Genomic DNA, 22,719 nt, shown 5'->3' with positions numbered 1-22,719 from the left:
ATTTTTGAATGTATTTTATTATAATTAAATAAACACTTAATAAGAATGAAAAGACAAATGCTCAGCTGTTTGCCACACAGATCACAGCACAGACACGCCACAGCTTTCATGTGTGCTCTATTTACAGTTTCGTGCACTCAATGAGGTTCAGATTTCATACATTTTCATCAGTTATACTTATTGAACGATTAATCAAAACAACATAATATACATCCAAGCTTTTACATAAATAAGGCATCACTTTTCTAAAAAAATGTATATTAAAATTGTATATTAAAATGTATATTAAAATTGTATATTAGCTTGATGGCTTGAAAACATGAAAATTAAAACTAAAATTAAGATGCACGTTACAACACACGTTACAATCAAAACAGCTGGTACATAAGGAGTACAACATGGGACGGCGTGGCGCAGTGGAAGAGTGGCCGTGCGCAACCCGAGGGTCCTTGGTTCAATCCCCACCTAGTACCAACCTTGTCACGTCCGTTGTGTCCTGAGCAAGACACTTCACCCTTGCTCCTGTGGGTGCTGGTTAGCGCCTTGCATGGCAGCTCCCTCCATCAGTGTGTGAATGTGTGTGTGAATGGGTAAATGAGGAAGTAGTGTCAAAGCGCTTTGAGTACCTTGAAGGCAGAAAAGCGCTATACAAGTACAACCCATTTATCAATCAATCAATCAATGTTTACTTATATAGCCTAGCCCTAAATCACTAGTGTCTCAAAGGGCTGCACAAACCACTACGACATCCTCGGTAGGCCCACATAAGGCCAAGGAAAACTCACGCCCAGTGGGACGTCGGTGACAATGATGACTATGAGAACCTTGGAGAGGAGGAAAGCAATGGATGTCGAGCGGGTCTAACATGATACTGTGAAAGTTCAATCCATAATGGATCCAACACAGTCGCAAGAGTCCAGTCCAAAGCGGATCCAACACAGCAGCGAGAGTCCCGTTCACAGCGGAGCCAGCAGGAAAACATCCCAAGCGGAGGCGGATCAGCAGCGCAGAGATGTCCCCAGCCGATACACAGGCGAGCAGTACATGGCCACCGGATCGGACCGGACCCCCTCCACAAGGGAGAGTGGGACATAGGAGATAAAGAAAAGAAACGGCAGATCAACTGGTCTAAAAAGGGAGTCTATTTAAAGGCTAGAGTGTACAAATTAGTTTTAAGGTGAGACTTAAATGCTTCTACTGAGGTGGCATCTCGAACTTTTACCGGGAGGGCATTCCAGAGTACTGAAGCCCGAAATGAAAACGCTCTATAGCCCGCAGACTTTTTTTGGGCTTTGGGAATCACTAATAAGCCGGAGTCCTTTGAACGCAGATTTCTTGCCGGGACATATGGTACAATACAATCGGCAAGATAGGATGGAGCTAGACCGTGTAGTATTTTACATGTAAGTAGTAAACCTTAAAGTCACATCTTAAGTGCACAGGAAGCCAGTGCAGGTGAGCCAGTACAGGCGTAATGTGATCAAACTTTCTTGTTCTTGTCAAAAGTCTAGCAGCCGCATTTTGTACCAACTGTAATCTTTTAATGCTAGACATGGGGAGACACGAAAATAATACATTACAGTAATCGAGACGAGACGTAACAAACGCATGGATAATGATCTCAGCGTCTTTAGTGGACAGAATGGAGCGAATTTTAGCGATATTACGGAGATGAAAGAAGGCCGTTTTAGTAACGCTTTTAATGTGTGACTCAAAGGAGAGAGTTGGGTCAAAGATAACACCCAGATTCTTTACCGTGTCGCCTTGTTTAATTGTTTGGTTGTCTAATGTTAGAGTTGTATTATTAAATAGAGGTCGGTGTCTAGCAGGACCGATAATCAGCATTTCCGTTATTTTTGGCGTTGAGTTGCAAAAAGTTAGCGGACATCCATTGTTTAATTTCATTAAGACACGCCTCCAGCTGACTACAATCCGGCGTGTTGGTCAGCTTTAGGGGCATGTAGAGTTGGGTGTCATCAGCATAACAGTGAAAGCTAACACCGTATTTGCGTATGATGTCACCTAGCGGCAGCATGTAGATGCTGAAGAGTGCAGGGCCAAGGACCGAACCCTGGGGAACTCCACACGTTACCTTAACGTAGTCCGAGGTCACATTGTTATGGGAGACGCACTGCATCCTATCAGTAAGATAAGAGTTAAACCAAGACAGGGCTAAGTCTGACATACCAATTCGTGTTTTGATACGTTCTAATAAAATATTATGATCGACGGTATCGAAAGCAGCGCTAAGATCGAGGAGCAGCAACATAGATGACGCATCAGAATCTATCGTTAGCAATAGATCATTAGTCATTTTTGCGAGGGCTGTCTACGTGGAGTGATTTGCCCTGAAACCGGATTAAAAGGTTTCACATAGATTGTTAGACGCTAAGTGTTCATTTAACTGCTCCGCAATAATTTTTTCGAGGATTTTTGAAATAAAGGGAAGGTGAGACACCGGTCGGTAGTTTACCATGAGGTCAGGATCGAGGTTAGGTCTTTTAAGAAGAGGATGAATAACCGCTTTTTTGAAAGCTAGGGGAACAGTGCCCGAGGAAAGTGATAAGTTTATAATATTTAGCACTGATGGACCTAATAATAGAAAGAGCTCCTTGATCAGTTTCCCAGGAAGTGGGAAACTGATCCATTTACACGTTGTAACAATTCCTCTAATGTTATTTCCTCAAAACATTTATAAATTTATCATTTATTTATACTTGCAGTATTAACACTTTTTAGGGCCCAACAAAAAAAAAACACCATAAACTATACACTATACATGTCTTAGAGTAGGAAATGTAATTGCTACTTAATGTCATACTTGCAAATGATAATATGATAACTGAACAAGATATAACAACTAGACAGCAGTTGTCATGATCGGCTCATGTTTAAATGTTGCAATAAAAAAATGTTTTAATTATTAAAAACAATCAAATGCAGCCAAAAATGAAAATACATTTAACTGTAAACAAATAACACTTCAATCACGGATCAAATATCAAAACATGTAAAAGTAAAAACTGAAAATAAAGAACTTATTTAAGAATGAATGAAACATGATTATATTTAACCAGAATTATTATTTTTAAAATGTTGAATACACAATTTATTTTTCACAATTCAACAACAAAAATCTGTTTTTTTCTACTGCAAAAATTTCGGTCCTAAATAAACTCCACCATCGCCGTAATAGCTGCCCTCAAATAATGAATACATATGAATTGTAATGTATCATCAATATATTATTATAACATTATTATGACATACACATTGATGGATAACTTGCTTTGAAATCATATTTATTTCGCATTTATTTCAGTTTTCATTTTTAAAAAAAAACAATATATTTTTATATTATGTTTTTCGCATGTTGAGATTTTTTATTTAAAAAACAATTGTATACTATTTGACATTTTTCGGTCAAAACTGAAAAAAAAAAAGTATATTTCGTAAGAAAGATGAAGTGCTTTGTTGACGTACATTATTTCCAGGTAATAAAACGATGAGTTTGACACCTGTGCCTAACTAGGGGATCCTTTTGGAAGACAAAAACGAGAAGTACTCTTATTTTGAAAAACGCAGCAGGAAGTCGAGTCATTTTGTCGCGCTTGACTGCGTGGGAAAGTTTTCCTCCAAGGCAAGAGCACGCTACTCCTCCGCCACACAGCGGGGACAAGTCTTTCAGCGCCGACTTAAGCGCTCTTTTGTTCCGCCTCTATTGTCCACGAGCCCCGTTGGAGGACCACCATCGTGTGTGAGGATGAACTCATCCCGTCAGAAGTGAGACACCCCCCGGGAGAAGGCGGGTGGAGGCTTAAGGTTTGTTTCGTTTTTATTTTTTTTGGAGCGGCTCCCCCGGTGCTCTCTGCCCGCCACTGAGGCCATGGGCTGCGGCTTGAGGAAGCTGGAGGACCCGGAGGACAGCAGCCCCGGGAAGATCTACTCCACGCTAAAAAGACCTCAAGTGGAGACTAAAACCGAGACCGTCTACGATTATGTCCTGCTGGACTTCAGCTTGGAAGGTATTTGCTTGTCACTTTTTACTCCAAACTTTGAAAAAAAAAACATATTTCAAGAGTTTCTTTGTGGTGTCTATAAATAACATGGTCCTCATACAGAAGCTAGGGGGTGTTTATTCACTCAACTTCAGAGAGTACCAGGCATCTATCAGAGAATCACACAGTAGCATTTTTACATTGGCACTAAATATTATTTAAAACATTTTTATTTGTTCTGTAGCCACACTTTTTAGCTTTCCTGCAACTACGTATGAATGGTGTCATTTGTCTATAAAATTGTTATAAGTACACCTCTGCACCTTTAATTCCCATTTGATACTGAAAAACATTAAATCATCTCTAACATTAATTCAGGAATGCATTGAAAATGAATTTTTTGAAAAAATGTTTTTTTTGTTGCCACAAAAGGCTATATTTTTATGCTTAAATACAAGCTCTTGGAATACTTCAAACCGAACTAATTTTATCATTATCATTAATTTTAGTGCACTACAAGGCTTTGTAAAAATACATAACCAAAAAGGCTGTAGCTCAAAGTTTATTTTTTCAAATATAAGACAAAAACTCAGCCATCTATGTATGTTACGTTACCAAAACGTAACATAGATGGCGTAAAGCAGATGTGTTCAAATTGCGGCCCGGGGGCCATTTGTGGCCCGCAGCTAATTTTTTTAACAGCGCATGGCACATTCATAAAAACACTATTAAACTTTTTCTTTTCTAACATTAAAAAGTGGAATAAAAGAGAAATCAGGTGAAATGTAACGAGAGAAAGTTGCGATGTTGATGTTAATAACACAAACATGTAGGTTTTTTTTTTTTCAAACTAATAGCTCAAAAAATAATAGATAATCAAAATCGATGTTATGAATTATCGACCTATTTAAGGCTCCAATTAATTCACATCAAATATTGTATTTTGAAATATCTTGGTAAAATATTAAATATTTTGTGTTTGCCATAAAAAAAAAGTTTTCTTTAACAACAAGGGCATAAAAGAGATGTAAAAAAAATAATTAAAAAAAAGTTTAAATTCCCCCAAAAAAGTATGATTATTTTTAATACTTTTATCAATGTGGCCCTTTTGGATGCCCAAAATTGTTAGTGGGATTTTATTTTATTTTTCAAAAACTGTCATTGTTCAAAAAATGATAACGAATCAGAATCAGACACTTTATTAATCCCCGAGGGGAAATTAAAATTTTCAGCACAATCCCATTCAAGATCAGACAAACATTACAGGGAGACAGAACAGGATCGCTGACTGGTCTGCCAACTTCCAGCGCACCTTACAAAAAAGGTGAGATACAGGTAAAGTGGGGGGGATGGGATAAAAATAAAAATAATAAAATAAAATATAAATAATAAAAAAAATAAAAATCTGTCTAAGCCTGGGCCCCTGGAGAGGGGGTCCAGACTGAGGCCAAGGGAAAAAAACCAGCTCATAGCCATAGCACACATCCCTCTTACATGTGTGTAAGAGGGAAACATCAAACATTAAAGAACACAAAGGACATGAAAGACATTAAAGTAGCGTAGCTGATGCAACCAGCCACTTCTACATACAACTATGAAAAAAAGTAAAATAAAAATACACTGGTGGCCTCTGCGGTGTTCCACGCCGTCGTCTGCTGGGGTGGAGAGAGCATGGCCAGAGACAGGAGCAGACCCAACAAAGCAACCAAGAGAGCAGACTCCACTCTCGATCGCCAACCAACTTTCGGCCAGTGTCCAGTCTGCATGGATGAGCGAGGATACGTCCAAGAAGACTGAGGTGTCCGGTACCAGCTCATTCTGTCTCTCCAAACTGACTCTGGTGTAGCAGAGATCTAGCAGCTGGTCTCCATGGCCAAAAGGCTCCCGGGAGGCAGATCTAGAAGTCCACAAAAAAGCACCGCAGAGGTCACGAAAGTGCCACTCCTTGTCACACAGTCCCAAAGGGTCCCGGACCAAAAGGCAAAAAAATATATATGTATAAAATAACACATGAAAACAAGAGGGAAACACAAAAGGATGACACAAGAGCACAGAGCCCCTTCCAACAGCAGCCACTACAGCGGTGTCATCTTGGAAAAAATAAAAAATAAACGTTGTTATGAATTATTGACTTATCTAGGGCTCCAATTAACTCGCATCAAATATTCGACTTTTAAAAAACTGTGGGGAAATATTGCATATCGTGTTTTCCATATAAAGAACATTTGATTTTTTTTTTCCCCCAAAAAGCGCATAAAACAAAAAAGTATAAAAAAAAGTGTGATTAGGATTATTTTTAACTTTTGTATGAGTGTAGCCCTTTTGAATGCCCAATAATTTTAGTGGGATTTTATTTTTAAAAACTGTTATTGTTCATAGAAGGATAATGAATGTTATGAATCATTGACTTATTTAGGGCTCCAATAACTCACATGTGGGATCTGAGCTGAGGATGTCGATGTGGCTTGTGCAGCCCTTTGAGACACTTGTGATTAAGGGCTATATAAATAAATTTAGATTGATTTAGGGGGGAAATATTGCATATTTTGTGATTTGCCATAAAAATCAGGGGTTTCCTTGACAAAAAGGGCATGAAAATTAATTTATAAAAAATTATTTACATATTTTTTTACTTTATATCAACAGATAGACCTGAAGCTGATCTCGATATTTAAGTGTTAAATAGTAATACATTTTATAACTTGTTTTAAAAAACAATTATGACTGAGACCCTTCCGGGTCCCCAGAACCCGACCTGAGGGGAGCCCTAAAGGTTGAAAAAAAATCTATACATTGTATTGGTTTTGAAAATGAAAAAATATCAAAATGACCGCCGCATACTTTGATTTTTCAGTATGTGGCCCCTCACTGGAGAAAAAAGTTTGGACACCTCTGAACATTCATACTTTTAAAGTGTCTAGATTTTTCACAAGGACTAATTATGTTGAATAAAACCTGCTTGTCGGTATCTAGTTTGCAGTTCAGGCGTGTCACTCACCACTGTCTCGTCCACACAAACATGAAAGCGGTTAACAATTTGCAGTCATGTTATGACAGAATACACGTTCAATGATAGCCGTCGTTAGCTAACAACACAAAGTTAACGCGCTGAGTTTCGTCATTGCGCGCTGCAAACCAAATGTAAAGTTAGTGACCTCTAGACATCTGCAAGCAGTCCATTTGAAAGACAAGCTTCGCTACACATGTTGGAATAACGAGCGTCCACCAGTCGGTCACAGATATAGTGTTTTTTTTCTTCACTTCAAAAAGTGACTGTGATGTTAGCTATGCTAGTATTGCTAAATAACGGAATAAAAATCTAATCTATGATGATTGTACAAGAGTTTATTTTTATTCGCAGTGTGGGGAAAATATATTTAAAATTGTATTCATATTTAATAATATTTATTGTATTTTTCTCTTTCTGTAAGAATTTTTTGGATGATTAGTCAGGGAAATCAACACAGGGTGCTTCTTAATCGGGCAATGGTTCCCCAAGCATACTATTGTTTAATGTTGTTGTTCTGGTGTTTGACTCTGTTAGCATTCCTCCCAGCAACAGGCTCCTTCTTCTTTCAGCCTACGGAGAAATAGGTCAGGGAAGGTTTCTGAAGTAGTAATAACCCAGTGGGTTACTACTACTTCGTAGTAGTTGTAGTAGTAATTCACACACCTTCATTGACAATGACTACTGGCTAACACTATATATGAAATTTAATGATAATCTGAGTGGAATGTCGTTATTTTCTTTCCCTGGGGTTAATCCCTTCATGCACTCCTCTGGTGACCATTTGACCTACTTGGAAAGAAAATGGGGATTCGGTCATAAATCGGAGACCATCGTCTAAGCACACACTGCTACTATGTAAAAAAACAAAAACAGTTTTAGGTCGCAAAGCTCTTGATTTATGGTACAAAAAAGAAAAATTGCTGTTAAGATCCGTTACTCGGATCTTCACATATTATTATTTTTCCATCTTTGTTTTCATTCTCCGTTTGACACCGTTATTTCCTGTGTTAGTCTGTTACTATGGTTACTTATTAGTTCACTTGCTACTCATGGTCCCGAACACCTGCTACTAATAATCACCTTCACTATATAAGCCTTCCTCTTTTCTTTGTTCACTCTCGGATCCTAATTTGCGCACGCGCAACAGTGACGACTCTCATCCTTCGACCATATGTATTTTCTCGCTAGCTCTTAGGCTAAGCCACTTGTTTATTTCAGCTCACATGCTGAGGAATTGTTTTTCTGTTTTTGTGTGCCTTCGTGCCAGCTTAGTTTGTCATTTTGTACATCCTAGTTCTCATACTAGCGTTTTTGGTTTGCCTTTTCTTAGCTCCTGTATTTTTGTTCCTAGCCTTTTTATTACTTTAATAAATCCATTTATATCTCACCTTGTTGTGTTCATCGCTTTGACGCATCCTCGGAAAAACAACACCGGCAACCATGCCGAAGAAGAATTGTCACAAACGCAAATCATTACAATTTAGTAATTCAGAGACCTATTGTTTTCAGCACAGTTTGAATAGGATCTGCTTCTTCCTACTCATTTTCTGACATGTTGAACTGTGCAACACGTTTTAACTTTGCTAAGGATGCTAACCGCTACGATATGATAGCTCATACTTTAAATGGTATAATGGGTTGTACTTGTATAGCGCTTTTCTACCTTCAAGGTACTCAAAGCGCATTAACACTCTTTCCACATTCACCCATTCACACACTGATGGTGGGAGGCTGGAGCTGCCATGCAAGGCGCTCACCAGGCCCCATCAGGAGCAAGGGTGAAGTGTCTTGCTCAAGGACACAACGGACGTGACTACGATGGTAGAAGGTGGGGATTGAACCAGCAACCCTCAGATTGCTGGCACGGCCACTCTACCAACTTTGCGCAGTGTGAATGTAATCGGCGATGAGCGCCACCTAAGATAGCTGTACGTTATGAAGAGCATCAAAACCACTGTAAAAAGTATTTATTTGTTTTTAAATGAGAGATAACGAGGTACAAAAGTCTTAACATTGCAAGAAAAATTTAATGTTTTGAGAGTAAAGTCGCAAAATTGGCAGATTCCCTGAAAGAGCAAGACAAGAGCTTTTTCCTTGAAAATGTACTACTTTATTAATGTGAAAAGTCACGACTAGGGTTGTACGGTACAAATAAAGTACCGCGGTACTAATAAATTAAAAATGATAGTATACTGCTTTTGAAAAACACCGGTATTTCTTTTTTTTGTGATCAACATGACAGTGCTGGCATACAGCGCCTGTAGGTCAACACACGCACACACACACACAGCACTTGCTTGCAGAAACAGTGTGAAGAGAGAAAATGGACATCCTTTAAACCAAACAAGAAAGGTGGAGCTATAAACACTAAAGTAAAACACAGCTAGCTAACAACGTCTCTACCAGTGACGTGAGGTGAACTAAACACCAGGGGAAGCATACATACTTTTTTTTGTTCTTTTACTTAAATTCATATGTGCAGCTCTAGTCATTGTTGATTTAGGTTGCACATTAGAGTTACAGGGAAAAAAAGGGAGTTATTTGCTTTTATAAAAATTTTATCATGATGATAATATGATATGATAAATGGGTCCAAAAACTATTTGATAAAGTTGTTATTAAATACTTTTTGATCTCATTTGCTTTTAACAAAATAAATCAAGTATTGTGAGATGTGAGTGTATATTACCTTTCTGTATTTGTATCTAAAGCAGCAATAGCTATCCTCCATGAAAACGTACTTTATATGACCACATTCATTTTGTCTTAAAAGTCCAGTTTAGAGAAGTATTTTATCTTGGATACAGAATATAATCCTCCATATTGGCAGAAACATTCATTTAATTCTAATTCCTTCCAATAAATTAAACAATATTTTTGCATCTGACAAAAAAACACCCACAAACGCTGGCTTACTCTAATAAAAATGGCATGGTTGTTATAAATACAGTTAAAAAAAAGAAAAGAAAAAAATGCTGGCTTCCGCTGGCGAAACCTGTGTCTGCTAGCTTGAGCGCCCCCATTTCTCCCAGTGTGGCGAGTCAGAGTACTGCTGAGGCATTGAACTGCAAGTTGACAATATATCACCCCCTACCTTGAGGCAGAGGTACTTGCTGCCTCATGACGTGCCTTTTCCCAGTGGCAACAAGCATGCGCCCCCTCGCACGCACACGCCCAATACACACTGTGTGTAGCCGTAGAGGCACCGCCTGTGTCTGCCTCACTTCTCATCTGCTGTATTGTTTTGATCAGGAAACATGGAATTTCCACGATTTTGACCATGAAAATTATCAAAATATACAGGAACCACACCAAAATCACATGGAAAGCATTAACCAAAAGATGAATATTAAAACGTATTTTATTTTATTACTTCGTTTTGGAACATCTCATGGTTAAGCCACCTGGTAGCAGGTGAGGCACTGCCTCACTTGCCTCCTCTGAGAGCACGTCACTGGTCTCTACATAGTGTTTTAGCTACTTTCAGCTAATCCTCGCCTCCAAGGCGACAAGTAAAGTAAGTTTCTTACAAGTATCATCCCTGCAGTACGAGGAATAGTTAAACATGCGTCACTACACATCGTAGGAGGATGCAATAGCTAACCGTTAACAGAAAGGTAGCGCTCCTGAATGTAAACAAAAGGGTGGATCTACACCATGGGTGTCAAACTCGTTTTTATTGAGTGGCTCATCGCAGTTATGGCTGCCATCAGAGAGCCGCATGTAAGAGTAAATCATATACGAATAAAAATGTAAACGGATACATTTATGCATTTCATTATTAGAATTTTTTACATGGACTGTAAAAAAATCTCTAGATTTTGCAGTAAAAAAGTCCCCTAACCAGAAAATCTACAGTTATTGTTTTACACAGTGTATTATTGTAAATATAAACATTTTACCACAGATTTTCAACATATAACTAAATTATTGTAATTTTTACATTGAACAATATGGTGGATAACTTGCTTTGTTATTTAAGTATTTATTTTCAGTTTAACAAAAAAAAAAGTTTTGTAATTTATAATATATTTGTTACATTATTGGATAATATTTAAGTTAAAAGGCTATGCAACTGCATGCAGTACATGTTTTTTTCTTGTCTAAATGGAGTCAGGTAGAAAGATCAAGATCATTATTGACACACATTTCCAGGTTTTCGCGGGCCATATAAAATGATGCGCCGGGCCAGATGTGGCCCCCGGGCCTAGAGTTTGACGTCTGTGATCTACACAGACCAGTACAAGAGCCATATCTAGTCGATACTACAGTAATTACATGAATATTTTTGTGTAATCATTTTTTGTATTTATTATTTTTATAAACTCAGTAAATACGTGCCTGGAAACTTGAGAACTTATCAATATGACCAATGTATGATTCTGTAACTACTTGGTATCGGATCGATACCCAAATTTGTGGTATCATCCAAAACTAATGTAAAGTATTCAACAACAGAAAAATAAGTGATTATTACATTTGAACAGAAGTGTAGACAGAACATTTAAATAGAAAATAAGCAAATATTAACAGTAAATAAACATGTAGATTATCAATCCATCATAATTTTGACAAAAAAAAGAATGATAGAGGACACAATATGTTACTGCATACGTCAGCCGACTATATTAACAGCCTTTGTTTGTTTACTCACTACTAAAAGTGAAGTTGTCTTGTATGTTCACTATTTTATTTAAGAACATTTTTCTTTGATTGCAATAAGAAACATATGTTTAATGTATTGTAAGATGTTCTGTTTTTTGTGGTGCCCTTTATTTTGACACCTTTTTTGGTATCGGGACAAGTTATTTTGAGTTTTCCCTACAGGACTGCAATCTAGTTGTGGCAGGGGGATGTGGGGGGGCAGAGTTGGTGCAAAACAATGTCATTGTCGGATCTGCATCATTTGTGGGGATGGAACTCTAATAACTTGCGATTCAGTTACGATTCTTGGGGTGACGATTCGATTGAGGATCAATTCTCGACTCAAACAGATTCTTGCGATACAATGAAAATGATAATGAAACATTTTTGAAACAGGTTGCAAAATCTCCAATTGGTTGTTGACCTATGATGTAAACGTGCAACAAGCAAGCACGGATATAGCCCCAAAAAATGTTTTTAAACAGATTATTCAAAAATAAAAAAAGGTCTTATTTGCATTATTTTCTTTTTTTTGCAATCATGACATTTTTTTTTAATAAAGACATAAAATAACTTTTTTGAGCACCCCTAATAATTTGGCATAAATATGCTTAGAAATACAAATGAGAAGCACCCGCTATTCGTTGAGTGGAGTGATACATGCTTTCAAGTTAGAGTCTCTAAAAGTGGCCGATCAGATCGCTCTTCACTTTTTTTATAAAGAGAATCTGAATAGTCTCTAAATATGTCGACAAAGCCCCTAAGTTGGCTAAACTTATTTGTCCTGCTATGTCTTCTGACACTCTGGCAGGCCAGCCATGCCGCCATCTACTTTACGGCGTTGCAACAACAAGCTACACTCAGACAGTCCCATTATAATGTGTTTATTATCTCTATTGGTGACCATATTACATTTCGTCACGTTGTTTGTTTTACTGGAGTTGTACTCCAGTTTGGACGCAGTATGAAAAAGCTTTTTGATGCTACACAATAGGGGTGTGGGAAAAAATAGATTTGAATTCGGATCGCGATTCCCACGTTGTGCGATTCAGAATCGATTTTTGTTTTGAAAAAATTCGATTTTTTTATTTTTTTTAAATTTTTTTATTAATCAATCCAACAAAACAATACACAGCAATACTATAACAATGCAATCCAATTCCAAAACCAAACCTGACCCAGCAACACTCAGAACCTCAATAAACAGAGCAATTGAGAGGGAGACACAAACACGACACAGAACAAACCAAAAGTAGTGAAACAAAAATGAATATTAACAACAGTATCAATATTATTTATAATTTCAACATAGCAGTGATTAAAAATCCCTCATTGACATCATTAGACATTCATAAAAATAAAAAAAAGATCAGTGTCACAGTGGCTTGAACTTGCATTGCATCTCATAAGCTTGACAACACACTGTGTCCAATATTTTCACAAAGATAAAATAAGTCATATTTTTGGTTCATTTAATAGTTAACACAAATTTATATTATTGCAATCAGTTGATAAAACATTGTCCTTTACAATTATAAAAGCTTTTTACAAAAATCTACCACTCTGCTTGCATGTCAGCAGACTGGGGTAGATCCTGCTGGAATCCTATGTATTGAATGAGTACAGAATCCTTTTGACTACGGAAAAAAATAGTTTTTAGTTTAAGAATCGTGTTGAATTGAAAAAAAAAAAATCTGTTTTGAATCGAATTGTGACCCCAAGAATCGATATTAAATCAAATCGTGGGACACTCAAAGATTCACAGCCCTACTACACAAGCTGAGAGCGACTCAGGTAGCTTCCCAGGAAGGAAAAAATGACAACATGTCCGCTTTCTTGAGGCACGTCACGTAAAAATCATGCCATCACGTGACTGACGTTGACGTTGTCAATAAAGCTAAGTCCAAGCCATGAGGCGCCTTCGTTTTGACGTGCTCTTGTTTCCCCTCAGTATGACGTATAGAATGGGGTTACTGGGAGCTCTGGGAGCTCGAGGTGGGAGGGGGGCTAATTGCTCCATGTCCACATTCAAGCGTTAGACAAATCTGACAGTGTCCTAGAAACGTAGCTTCAACGCAGCAAGAAGATCCAGGTCAGAAAGATGTCTCCTGCTAAATTTAGTTTAACACACACTGAAGTATTTGGTAATTAAATCATAAAAAAACAATATTAAAAATATGGGATTATACCAATAGATAGTGAAATATTGTACTGTAGTCATTTTCTTGGGTTGTTTTTGATTTGAAAGTAATAATGAATAAAAATCAATGGTATGAATTATGGATCTATTTATTCAAGGCTCCAATTACTTCACATCAAATATTTCAATATTTAGTGTTTGCCATTTAAAAAAAAAACAAAAGGTTTGGGGAAAAAAAGGCATTAAACAAACAAACAAAAGAAAAAAAGATTTTAAAAAATTGTTGGAGAAAAAAAGTATGATTATTTTTAACACTTTTGAGTGATGCCCAATCATTTTAAAAACTGTCATTGTTCAAAAAATGATAATGAATTAAAATCAATGTTATGAATTATTGACTTATTTAGGGTTTCAATTTACACACATCAAATATTTCACTTAAAGTTAGAGGGGAAATAAATAAATAAATGATGAATGGGTTGTACTTGTATAGCGCTTTTCTACCTTCAAGGTACTCAAAGCGCTTTGACACTACTTCCACATTTACCCATTCACACACACTTTCACACACTGATGGAGGGAGCTGCCATGCAAGGCGCTAACCAGCACCCATCAGGAGCAAGGGTGAAGTGTCTTGCTCAGGACACAACGAGGTTGGTACTAGGAGGGGATTGAACCAGGGACCCTCAGGTTGCGCACGGCCACTCTTCCACTAGGCCACGCCGTGATATATATTGCATATTTTGTGCTTTGCCATAAAAATCTGGGTTTTCTTTGACAAAAAGGGCATAAAACTTTATTTTTTATTTCATATTGACAGATAGACCTGAAGCTGATCTAGATATTCAAGTGTTAAATAGTAGTAATAAATATGACTTTTTTTTTAAATGACTGAGACCAAACCTGTGGGGAGCCCTAAAGGTTGAAAAATAATCTATACATTGTATTGGTTTTTAAAACAAAAAATATCAAAATGGCCCCCCCATGCTTGGATTTTTTAGTGTGCTCAATGGAAAAAGTTTGGACACCCCTGAACGTATATATTTTTAAAGTTTCTATATTTTTCTAGGGTTATTTTGGATTTTTTCGAGTGTTTATTTGCATGAATTGCAACCAGCAGTTCGACTTTGTTTTTTTGTTGTTGTTTTTTTAAAACTGAATAGCTTTGTTGACTTGATTTTTTTTTTAATAAAAAAAAAATAGATATTTAAAACTAGAAAAAGCAATTTCAGTTGAATTTTGGTTTAAATGATGAAAAGTCGATTTTGAACCGACATGTTAATTTGCACGCTACTCAGTAGGACTGTGAATCCAACACTTCTTTTCTAAAGTAAATATTTACAGCAGGTAAAATCCTCTACAGCAACAATATGATTTGTCTGAGTGGCTGGACAGGACAAATTAAAAAAATAAATAATTTGTTTTTTTAAATTGATTATTGATTAAGAATTGTTACGAGTAAGAACTGTGATTCATTTGAATTTTTCGTTTTTTTTGACACCCCAACTACCGTCAACAAAGTATACTTCTAATGGATGTATACCTGCAAAATTAGCACACAAAAAAAGCTAGGACGTGAAATTAAATATTTGACTCCGAGGTGTATACCTGCAAAATTTGCTTAAAAAGACAGCATGCAAACAGTTAGCAAGCAGGAAATAACAAAATATTTAACACTGGGGCATATACTAGCCAAAAAGCTAGCATGCTTGTATTAGCATGCTAGCAATTGACTAACATTAGCAGGAAGCATTTTGACTTTGGATTATTTTGAGTTGGTTTGGAAATGTGCATTGTAATATAGAATTAGTGTTATGGGGAAGTGGGAAATCCGGTAAAAAACAGGAATATTTTCACGTGAAAATTAAATAGCCTTGATAGGTAGAATGTTTTGATGGTGGAATGGTTTGATCAGTTGAGAAATGTGGACTTTTGGGGAAAAAAATTCCATCAGTTTGTATGGTACAAAAAATCCTGGAAATGTGGGAATTTTATAATGAAAAATAAGAAAATAACATTTTCAAGGGGAAAATCCAATACTAATTTTTTTTTTGTATTACTCTTATATGCAAATAAAACTTAAATTTTACGTCTGCCTCTATGTTTTACAGAAGTATTCTAAAATGCTGAACCTATTCCAGTTTTGATACGTTGAGATGTTTTTTTTTTGTGTGCAAATTTGACCTTTTGTATAAAGTCTCTGCAGTGAGTGAGACAGTCTGTGTTGTTCTTGCCCATAATAGCAGTGACTAAAGAGTTTACGGGGAAAAACAATAATAGTCTCGTAGACGAAGAATAAACAGGGAAAAGAGGAGCCAGACAACACATGACTACCTAAGTGTGTCGCCCTTTATTTGCACTCCACAAACAAACACTCATAACACAAAATACCACAAACTAAAAATAAATCAGATTTATACTGGCGATGACGGCCATTGTCCACTGTCCCATTTATGAAAATACGTGTGTGTCTGTCATCATTTCCAGGGATGAGTGCAGTTATCTATAATCTCTTTTTAATCTGATCCTCTGGATTATTTCAGATTAAAATTGGGGTTTTGATTTATTAAATCTGGCAAAGGAAGGCGCACACGTGGACGCCCGCCCTAAGACGTTTGCGAGAGTCTGATGGCGAGATAGTCGCGTTGTCATGTAAATTGGCAAATTAACACGTTTTAGCATAGTAGCATTAGCTACCTGACCAAATAAAGTAAGTGGGATAAATAAATGTTTCCTCAACTAATGCGACTGTTGGCACGTTTACAAGCTAACATAACAAGAAAATACAGTACATTTGATTACCATTAAATTGTGTACAATTTTGTTAAGCAATTTTTATCATGTTGGCATTGTATTATACAAATTACCAAGACAGATTTGGACAAACTGTTTAAAAATAACATTCGCTAAATGACGAAGTGTTATGTTAGCGAGTTATGAATGTATTCCTGCAATATTTGGATTTGTGACCAAATAAATGGCCAAAAAAAATGGATTGTTGCTCATACTTGCTTAACCCTCTTGGATTTTCCGGGAGACTCCCGAAATTCTCCTAAAAACCTAATGGGACAAATTTTCTCCCAAAAATCTCCCGAAATTCAGGCGAAGCTGGAGGCCACGCCTCCTCCAGCTCAATGCGGACCTGAGTGACGTATACAAAGAGCATATCTGCCCAATGACGTTATAACTGTAGAATGATCGAGGGCGAGTTCTTGGTTTCTTATGTGGGTTTATTGTTAGGCAGTTTCATTATCGTCACAACACACAACAACAACAGTCCGAATTCGTCTGCCAAACAGCAATGTGTTGTGACACTCTTAAACAGGACAATACTGCCATTTAGTGTACATGCATATGGTTAGAAAAACAAGGATGGGAGATTCTACCCTCAACTCAACAATGAGTAGATGATTGTTATGTGTGTGTATCCATCCATCCATCCATTTTCGACCGCTTATTCCCTTTCAGGGTCGCGGGGGGCGCTGGCGCCTATCTCAGCTACAATCGGGCGGAAGGCAGGGTACACCCTGGACAAGTCGCCACCTCATCGCAGGGCCAACACAGATAGACAGACAACATTCACACTCACACTCACACACTAGGGCCAATTTAGTGTTGCCAATCAACCTATCCCCAGGTGCATGTCTTTGGAAGTGGGAGGAAGCCGGAGTACCCGGAGGGAACCCACGCATTCACGGGGAGAACATGCAAACCCCACACAGAAAGATCCCGAGCCTGGATTTGAACCCAGGACTGCAGGAACTTCGTATTGTGAGGCAGACGCACTAACCCCTCTGCCACCGTGAAGCCCATGTGTGTGTATATATGTGTAAATAAATGAACACTGAAATTCAAGTATTTATTTTATATCTATATATATTATATATATATATATATATATCTATATATATATATATATCTATATATCTATATATATATCTATATATCTATATATATATCTATATATATATATATATATATATATATATATATATATATATATATATATAGATATATATATAGATATATATATATATATCTATATATCTATGAAATACTTGACTTGGTGAATCTATGAATCTAGCAGTAAATATACTCACCTTTTAACCACGCCCCCAACCACGCCCTGCCCAACCCCAACCACGCCCCCCACCTCCCGAAATCGGAGGTCTCAAGGTTGGCAAGTGTGTTGTTGCTGGAAGCTATGTTAGCATCGTGGGCTAGCGACCATGAGTATGCAGATACTTTTTTAGCATGTAACTCAAATGCTTTTCAGACATGTTAAACTGTGCAAGTGTAAACGCGTGATGTACTGCAATTATGTAACTTTGCTAGCATTGCTACAAATGAGTTAAATCGTTACCAATGCATTCATGCACGAAAATGCAGAGTAAACATGACGTAATCGACCTTTTATCGCCGACAAGCACCAAATTGCCAGAAATAGCCCATTTGCTCAATTTATCTTTAATAAATAAATCTATATATATAACAAAAGGGGTATTTCTGTCTGTCATTCCGTCGTACATTTCTTTTCCTTTAACGGAAGGTTTTTTTGTAGAGAATTATGGATGAAAAAAACACTTAATTGAACGATTTAAAAGAGGAGGAAACAGGAAAAAAATGAAAATTGAATTTTCAAACATAGTTTATCTTCAATTTCGACTCTTTAAAATTCAAAATTCCACCGAAAAAAATGAAGAGAAAAACTAACTAATTCAAATCTTTTTAAAAAAATGTAAAAAGGAATTTATGGAACATCATTGGTAATTTTTCCTGATTAAGAATAATTTTAGAATTTTGATGACATGTTTTAAATAGGTTAAAATCCAATCTGCACTGAGAATATATAACAAATTGAACCAAACTATATGTCTAACAAAGACAAATCATTATTTCTTCTAGATTTTCCAGAACAAAAATTTAAACAAAATATTCAAAAGACGTTGAAATAAGATTTACATTTGATTCTACAGATTTTCGAGATTTGCCAGAATATTTTTTTTTAATTTTAATCATAAGTTTGAAGAAATATTTCACAAATAATCTTTGTTGAAAAAACAGAAGCTAAAATGAAAGAAATTAAAATGTATTTATTATTCTTTACAATAAAAATACTTGAACATTGATTTAAACTGTCAGGCAAGAAGAGGAAGGAATTTAAAAGGTAAAAGGGAATATGTGTGTAAAAATCCTAAAATAATTTTTTAGGTAGTATTTTTTCTCTAGAATTGTCTTTCTGAAAGTTATAAGAAGCAAAGTAAAAAAACAAATGATTTCATTTAAACAAGTGAAGACCAAGTCTTTAAAATATTTTCTTGGATTTTCAAATTCTATTTGAGTTTTGTCTCTCTTAGAATTAAAAATGTCGAGCAAAGCGAGACCAGCTTGCTAGTAAATAAATACAATTGAAAAAATAGAGGCAGCTCACTGGTAAGTGCTGCTATTTGAGCTATTTTTAGAACAGGCCAGCGGGCTACTCATCTGGTCCTTACAGGCTATCTGGTGCCCGCGGGCACCGCGTTGGGGACCCCTGAGCTAGATTATGTCTTATTTACATCATTGCTGACAAAAACAAATGTTCAACATTTAGATTTATGACCACATAAATTTAAAAAACGGTAAAGTTCCGTTCACGCCAACGGGCCAAACTAACTCAAACAAATCGCTCAATCGCATTACGTCCAATAGTAATATTGGGATGTTAGCGTCGTGTATTAGCCCACTGATACCATTATTGGTAACATTACATTTTCACACTTGTTTCCGGGCAAATTTGACGTAATAGTCTAAATTGCATTAGCAAACCAAATTTTTTCAGCATCTGAAAAAAAAAAAAAGTAATAACTTGGTGTTTAATGCTACTGTGAGCATGCTAACACGGGGCGGGGCTTAAGTTAAAAAATGTGTATGTAAATATCTACATTATGAATCGATTTAATCTGATTTGCGGTTGCTAGCATGGCGCAATATTTTGCTCACACTTCACTTGTTACCCGATCTACTGGTTGCCGGGCAGATCTCTCCTCCTCACTCCTTCCTAAAACTCTCCCGTTCACTAATGGACTCATAAAATCCACTTTGCTCTAAAATACCCTCCCGCCCCCGTCTCCGCAGCCGATCCGTCACGGCATAATGAGACGCCTCTTGTTTCTTCCCAACCTCCATTTCTTTTCCGCCTCTTTGCTATTCCGTCAGTGCTTTTATTTTGTCCGCCGTCGCTTTTTGTTGCTCCTTCACAGCCCTGAACAGAGGCCTCAGTGTGCTTTGACAGGGCCAGTGGCAGCAGGATGGGAGGGGGTGTATCTCCCCATAACACTGTGTGTGTGTGTGTGTGTGTGTGTGTGTGTGTGTGTATGGTCCTCAGGGGACACATTGAACGCAGCCTTGTTTCGATTTGAGACAAGTATTCCACAGTTTTGTGCTAAAGTGTAACAAGAGTTGTCGTAAAAGTGACTTGTGTGTCCGGTGTGCAGCTGTGGAATGTTCTGTTGTTGTTGTTGTTGTGTATCCGCACAGCAAGGCGAGCAGGGCGGGGTGATGGTTCCCGCAGGAATGCCAGTAAAGTGTTTGCCCGGCTGCGACTTGACTGGCTGGGTTCATTGGGGTTCCGCTGGTCTCACAGCTGTTTGACAAACTTTTTAAGGCGGAGTCTTCGTAAGGCTTTCCATGACCACAGCTTGGAGGAAGGTTACAAGTTTGTACTGAGGTGTGGTCATGGACAGAGCTAACATAAGCACCTTAGCAATCAAATCGCAATATCAACAATCAACAGTTTTGATTAATGGTCGATAATTTTATCGATCGGATTCTATCTTTTCTTTGCTTTCTGGTTTTTAACAATGGGTTTTAAAATTCCCGAAAAAAAGATTCCTTTTCTGCTTATTGAAAGTTAGTTTACCCAGTCAGAGATAGTATTAAAGTAAGATGGTTTACTTCTAAATCTAGAATTTGGTTACGCCCTAAAAAGTGTTAATACTGTAAGTAATACCGTAAGTGTTGTAATTAATTCGTGGTACAGGGGTTAGTGCTTGTGCCTCACAATACGAAGGTCCTGAGTAGTCCTGGCTCCAATCCCGGTCAGGTCCGGTTGCAGACTAAACACCGGCTCACGTAAATAATCACTCAGCCAAACTCCCTCAAAGTAATGTTGCATTTTTCCTCACCAACAAAGCAAGTATGGTTAGTAAAAAACACTTGGACGTAAAGGAAGGCTCCGCTCTTCCAAAATGCTTGTTACTAATTTACATCGGATTTGCCATAGAGTGAAGTGAATTATATTTATATAGCGCTTTTTGTCTAATGACTCAAAGCGCTTTACATAGTGAAACCCAATATCTAAGTTACATTTAAACCAGTGCAGGTGGCACTGGGAGCAGGTGGGTAAGGTGTCTTGCCCAAGGACACAACGGCAGTAACTAGGATGGCGGAAGCGGGGATCGAACCTGCAACCCTCAAGTTACTGTCACAACCACTCTACCAACCGAGCTATACCGCCCTGTGAGTGGCTACTATTAGCATTAGTGATTTTACACAGGGGAAAGTGCATGTGCCTCACAATACGAAGGTCCTGACTGAGTAGTCCTGAGTTCAATCCCAGTCTCAGGATCTTTCTGTGTGGAATTTGCATGTCCTCCCCGTGACTGCGTGGGTTCCCTTCTTGTACTCCGGCTACCCCGGCTTCCTCCCACCGCCAAAAAAAAACATGCACCTGTGGATAGGTTGATTTGCAACATTAAATTGGCCCTAGTGTGTAAATGTTGTCTGTCAGTGTTGGCCCTGTGATGAAGTGACGACTTGTCCAGGGTGTACCCCGCCTTCCGTCTGAATGCAGCTGAGATAGGCTCCAGCACCCCCCGTGACCCCAAAAGGGACAGAAAATGGATGGATGGATGGGTGGGGTTTACTCCTAAATCTAGTATTTTGTTACACCCTAAAAAGTGTTAATACTGGAAGTAATACTGTAAGTATGGTAATTAATTTGCACCAGCTGTTTCTATCGTGCTTCCTAGTTGTAGTTTTCATAACAAGTTTGAAGGTGTTGAAATCACCACTTACGTAAAATCGCTAGTGCAAATCCAATCTATATTTGCATTAAGCTCAGCTGGCGCATTTTTGGCGTTACTTCCTTACGTCAAGTCAATTGCTTTGTTGACTCTGAACATTGCAACATTACTAAAGAAGTAGTTTGGCTGAATCCGCTCTCAGTGCTGCTGGAGGGATCACCAAGTGCAGGAATGCGAAGAGCTGCTGATTTGAGTCGGCAACCCGGCGTGACGTCACACGCAACCCAGATACCATTTTTACTTGACTGGGTGGAATTCGGTTGGTGCCAAAAAAATAAAAAGTACCGGATTGATTAACCATCCTTACTTATGTATAGCTTTTATTGATCTACCTGTTAATTTACTTAAAAAAACACTTTTTCTGTTGTTTAAAGCTAGCTTAGCGTTTAGCTTTGCAATTAGCATGCCTGCTCTTAGCGTGCCCTCAGTGTGCTTAGGAGGAGCAACTTCACACTGTGTATAGAGCAGGGGTCACCAACGCGGTGCCCGCGGGCGCCAGGTAGCCCGTAAGGACCAGATGAGTAGCCCGCTGGCCTGTTCTAAAAATAATAATGATGATAATAATAATGGATTAGATTTATATCGCACTTTTCTATTGATGGATACTCAAAGCGCTCACAGAGAAGTAGGAACCCATCATTCATTCACACCTGGTGGTGGTAAGCTACATCTGTAGCCACAACTGCCCTGGGGTAGACTGACGGAAGCTTGGCTGCCAGTTTGCGCCTACGGCCCCTCCGACCACCACCAATCATTCATTCACCGGTGTGAGCGGCACCGGGGGCAAGGGTGAAGTGTCCTGCCCAAGGACACAACGGCAGCGATTTGGATGTCAATAGGTGGGAAGCGAACCTGCAACCC

The 22,719-nt window shown here is 37.9% G+C and overlaps 1 protein-coding gene across 2 annotated transcripts in view; it reads left to right on the top strand.

The window, feature by feature from the left end:
- Positions 1–3,615: 3,615 nt before the first annotated feature.
- Positions 3,616–22,719, top strand: part of rftn2 (raftlin family member 2) — a 33,317-nt gene continuing 14,213 nt past the window's right edge. Inside the window, exon 1 of one of the 2 annotated variants that reach the window (XM_061879616.1) lies at positions 3,616–4,025. In XM_061879616.1, coding sequence (XP_061735600.1) covers positions 3,887–4,025 — 139 coding nt within the window. In that variant the 5' untranslated portion in view covers positions 3,616–3,886. The remainder of the gene's footprint in view (positions 4,026–22,719) is intronic. The other variant, XM_061879617.1, reaches the window with a different exon arrangement.

Source organism: Nerophis ophidion, linkage group LG19, assembly GCF_033978795.1.
Source record: "Nerophis ophidion isolate RoL-2023_Sa linkage group LG19, RoL_Noph_v1.0, whole genome shotgun sequence".
Lineage (NCBI taxonomy): Eukaryota > Metazoa > Chordata > Actinopteri > Syngnathiformes > Syngnathidae > Nerophis > Nerophis ophidion.
This window is presented reverse-complemented; position numbering and strand designations above follow the sequence as displayed.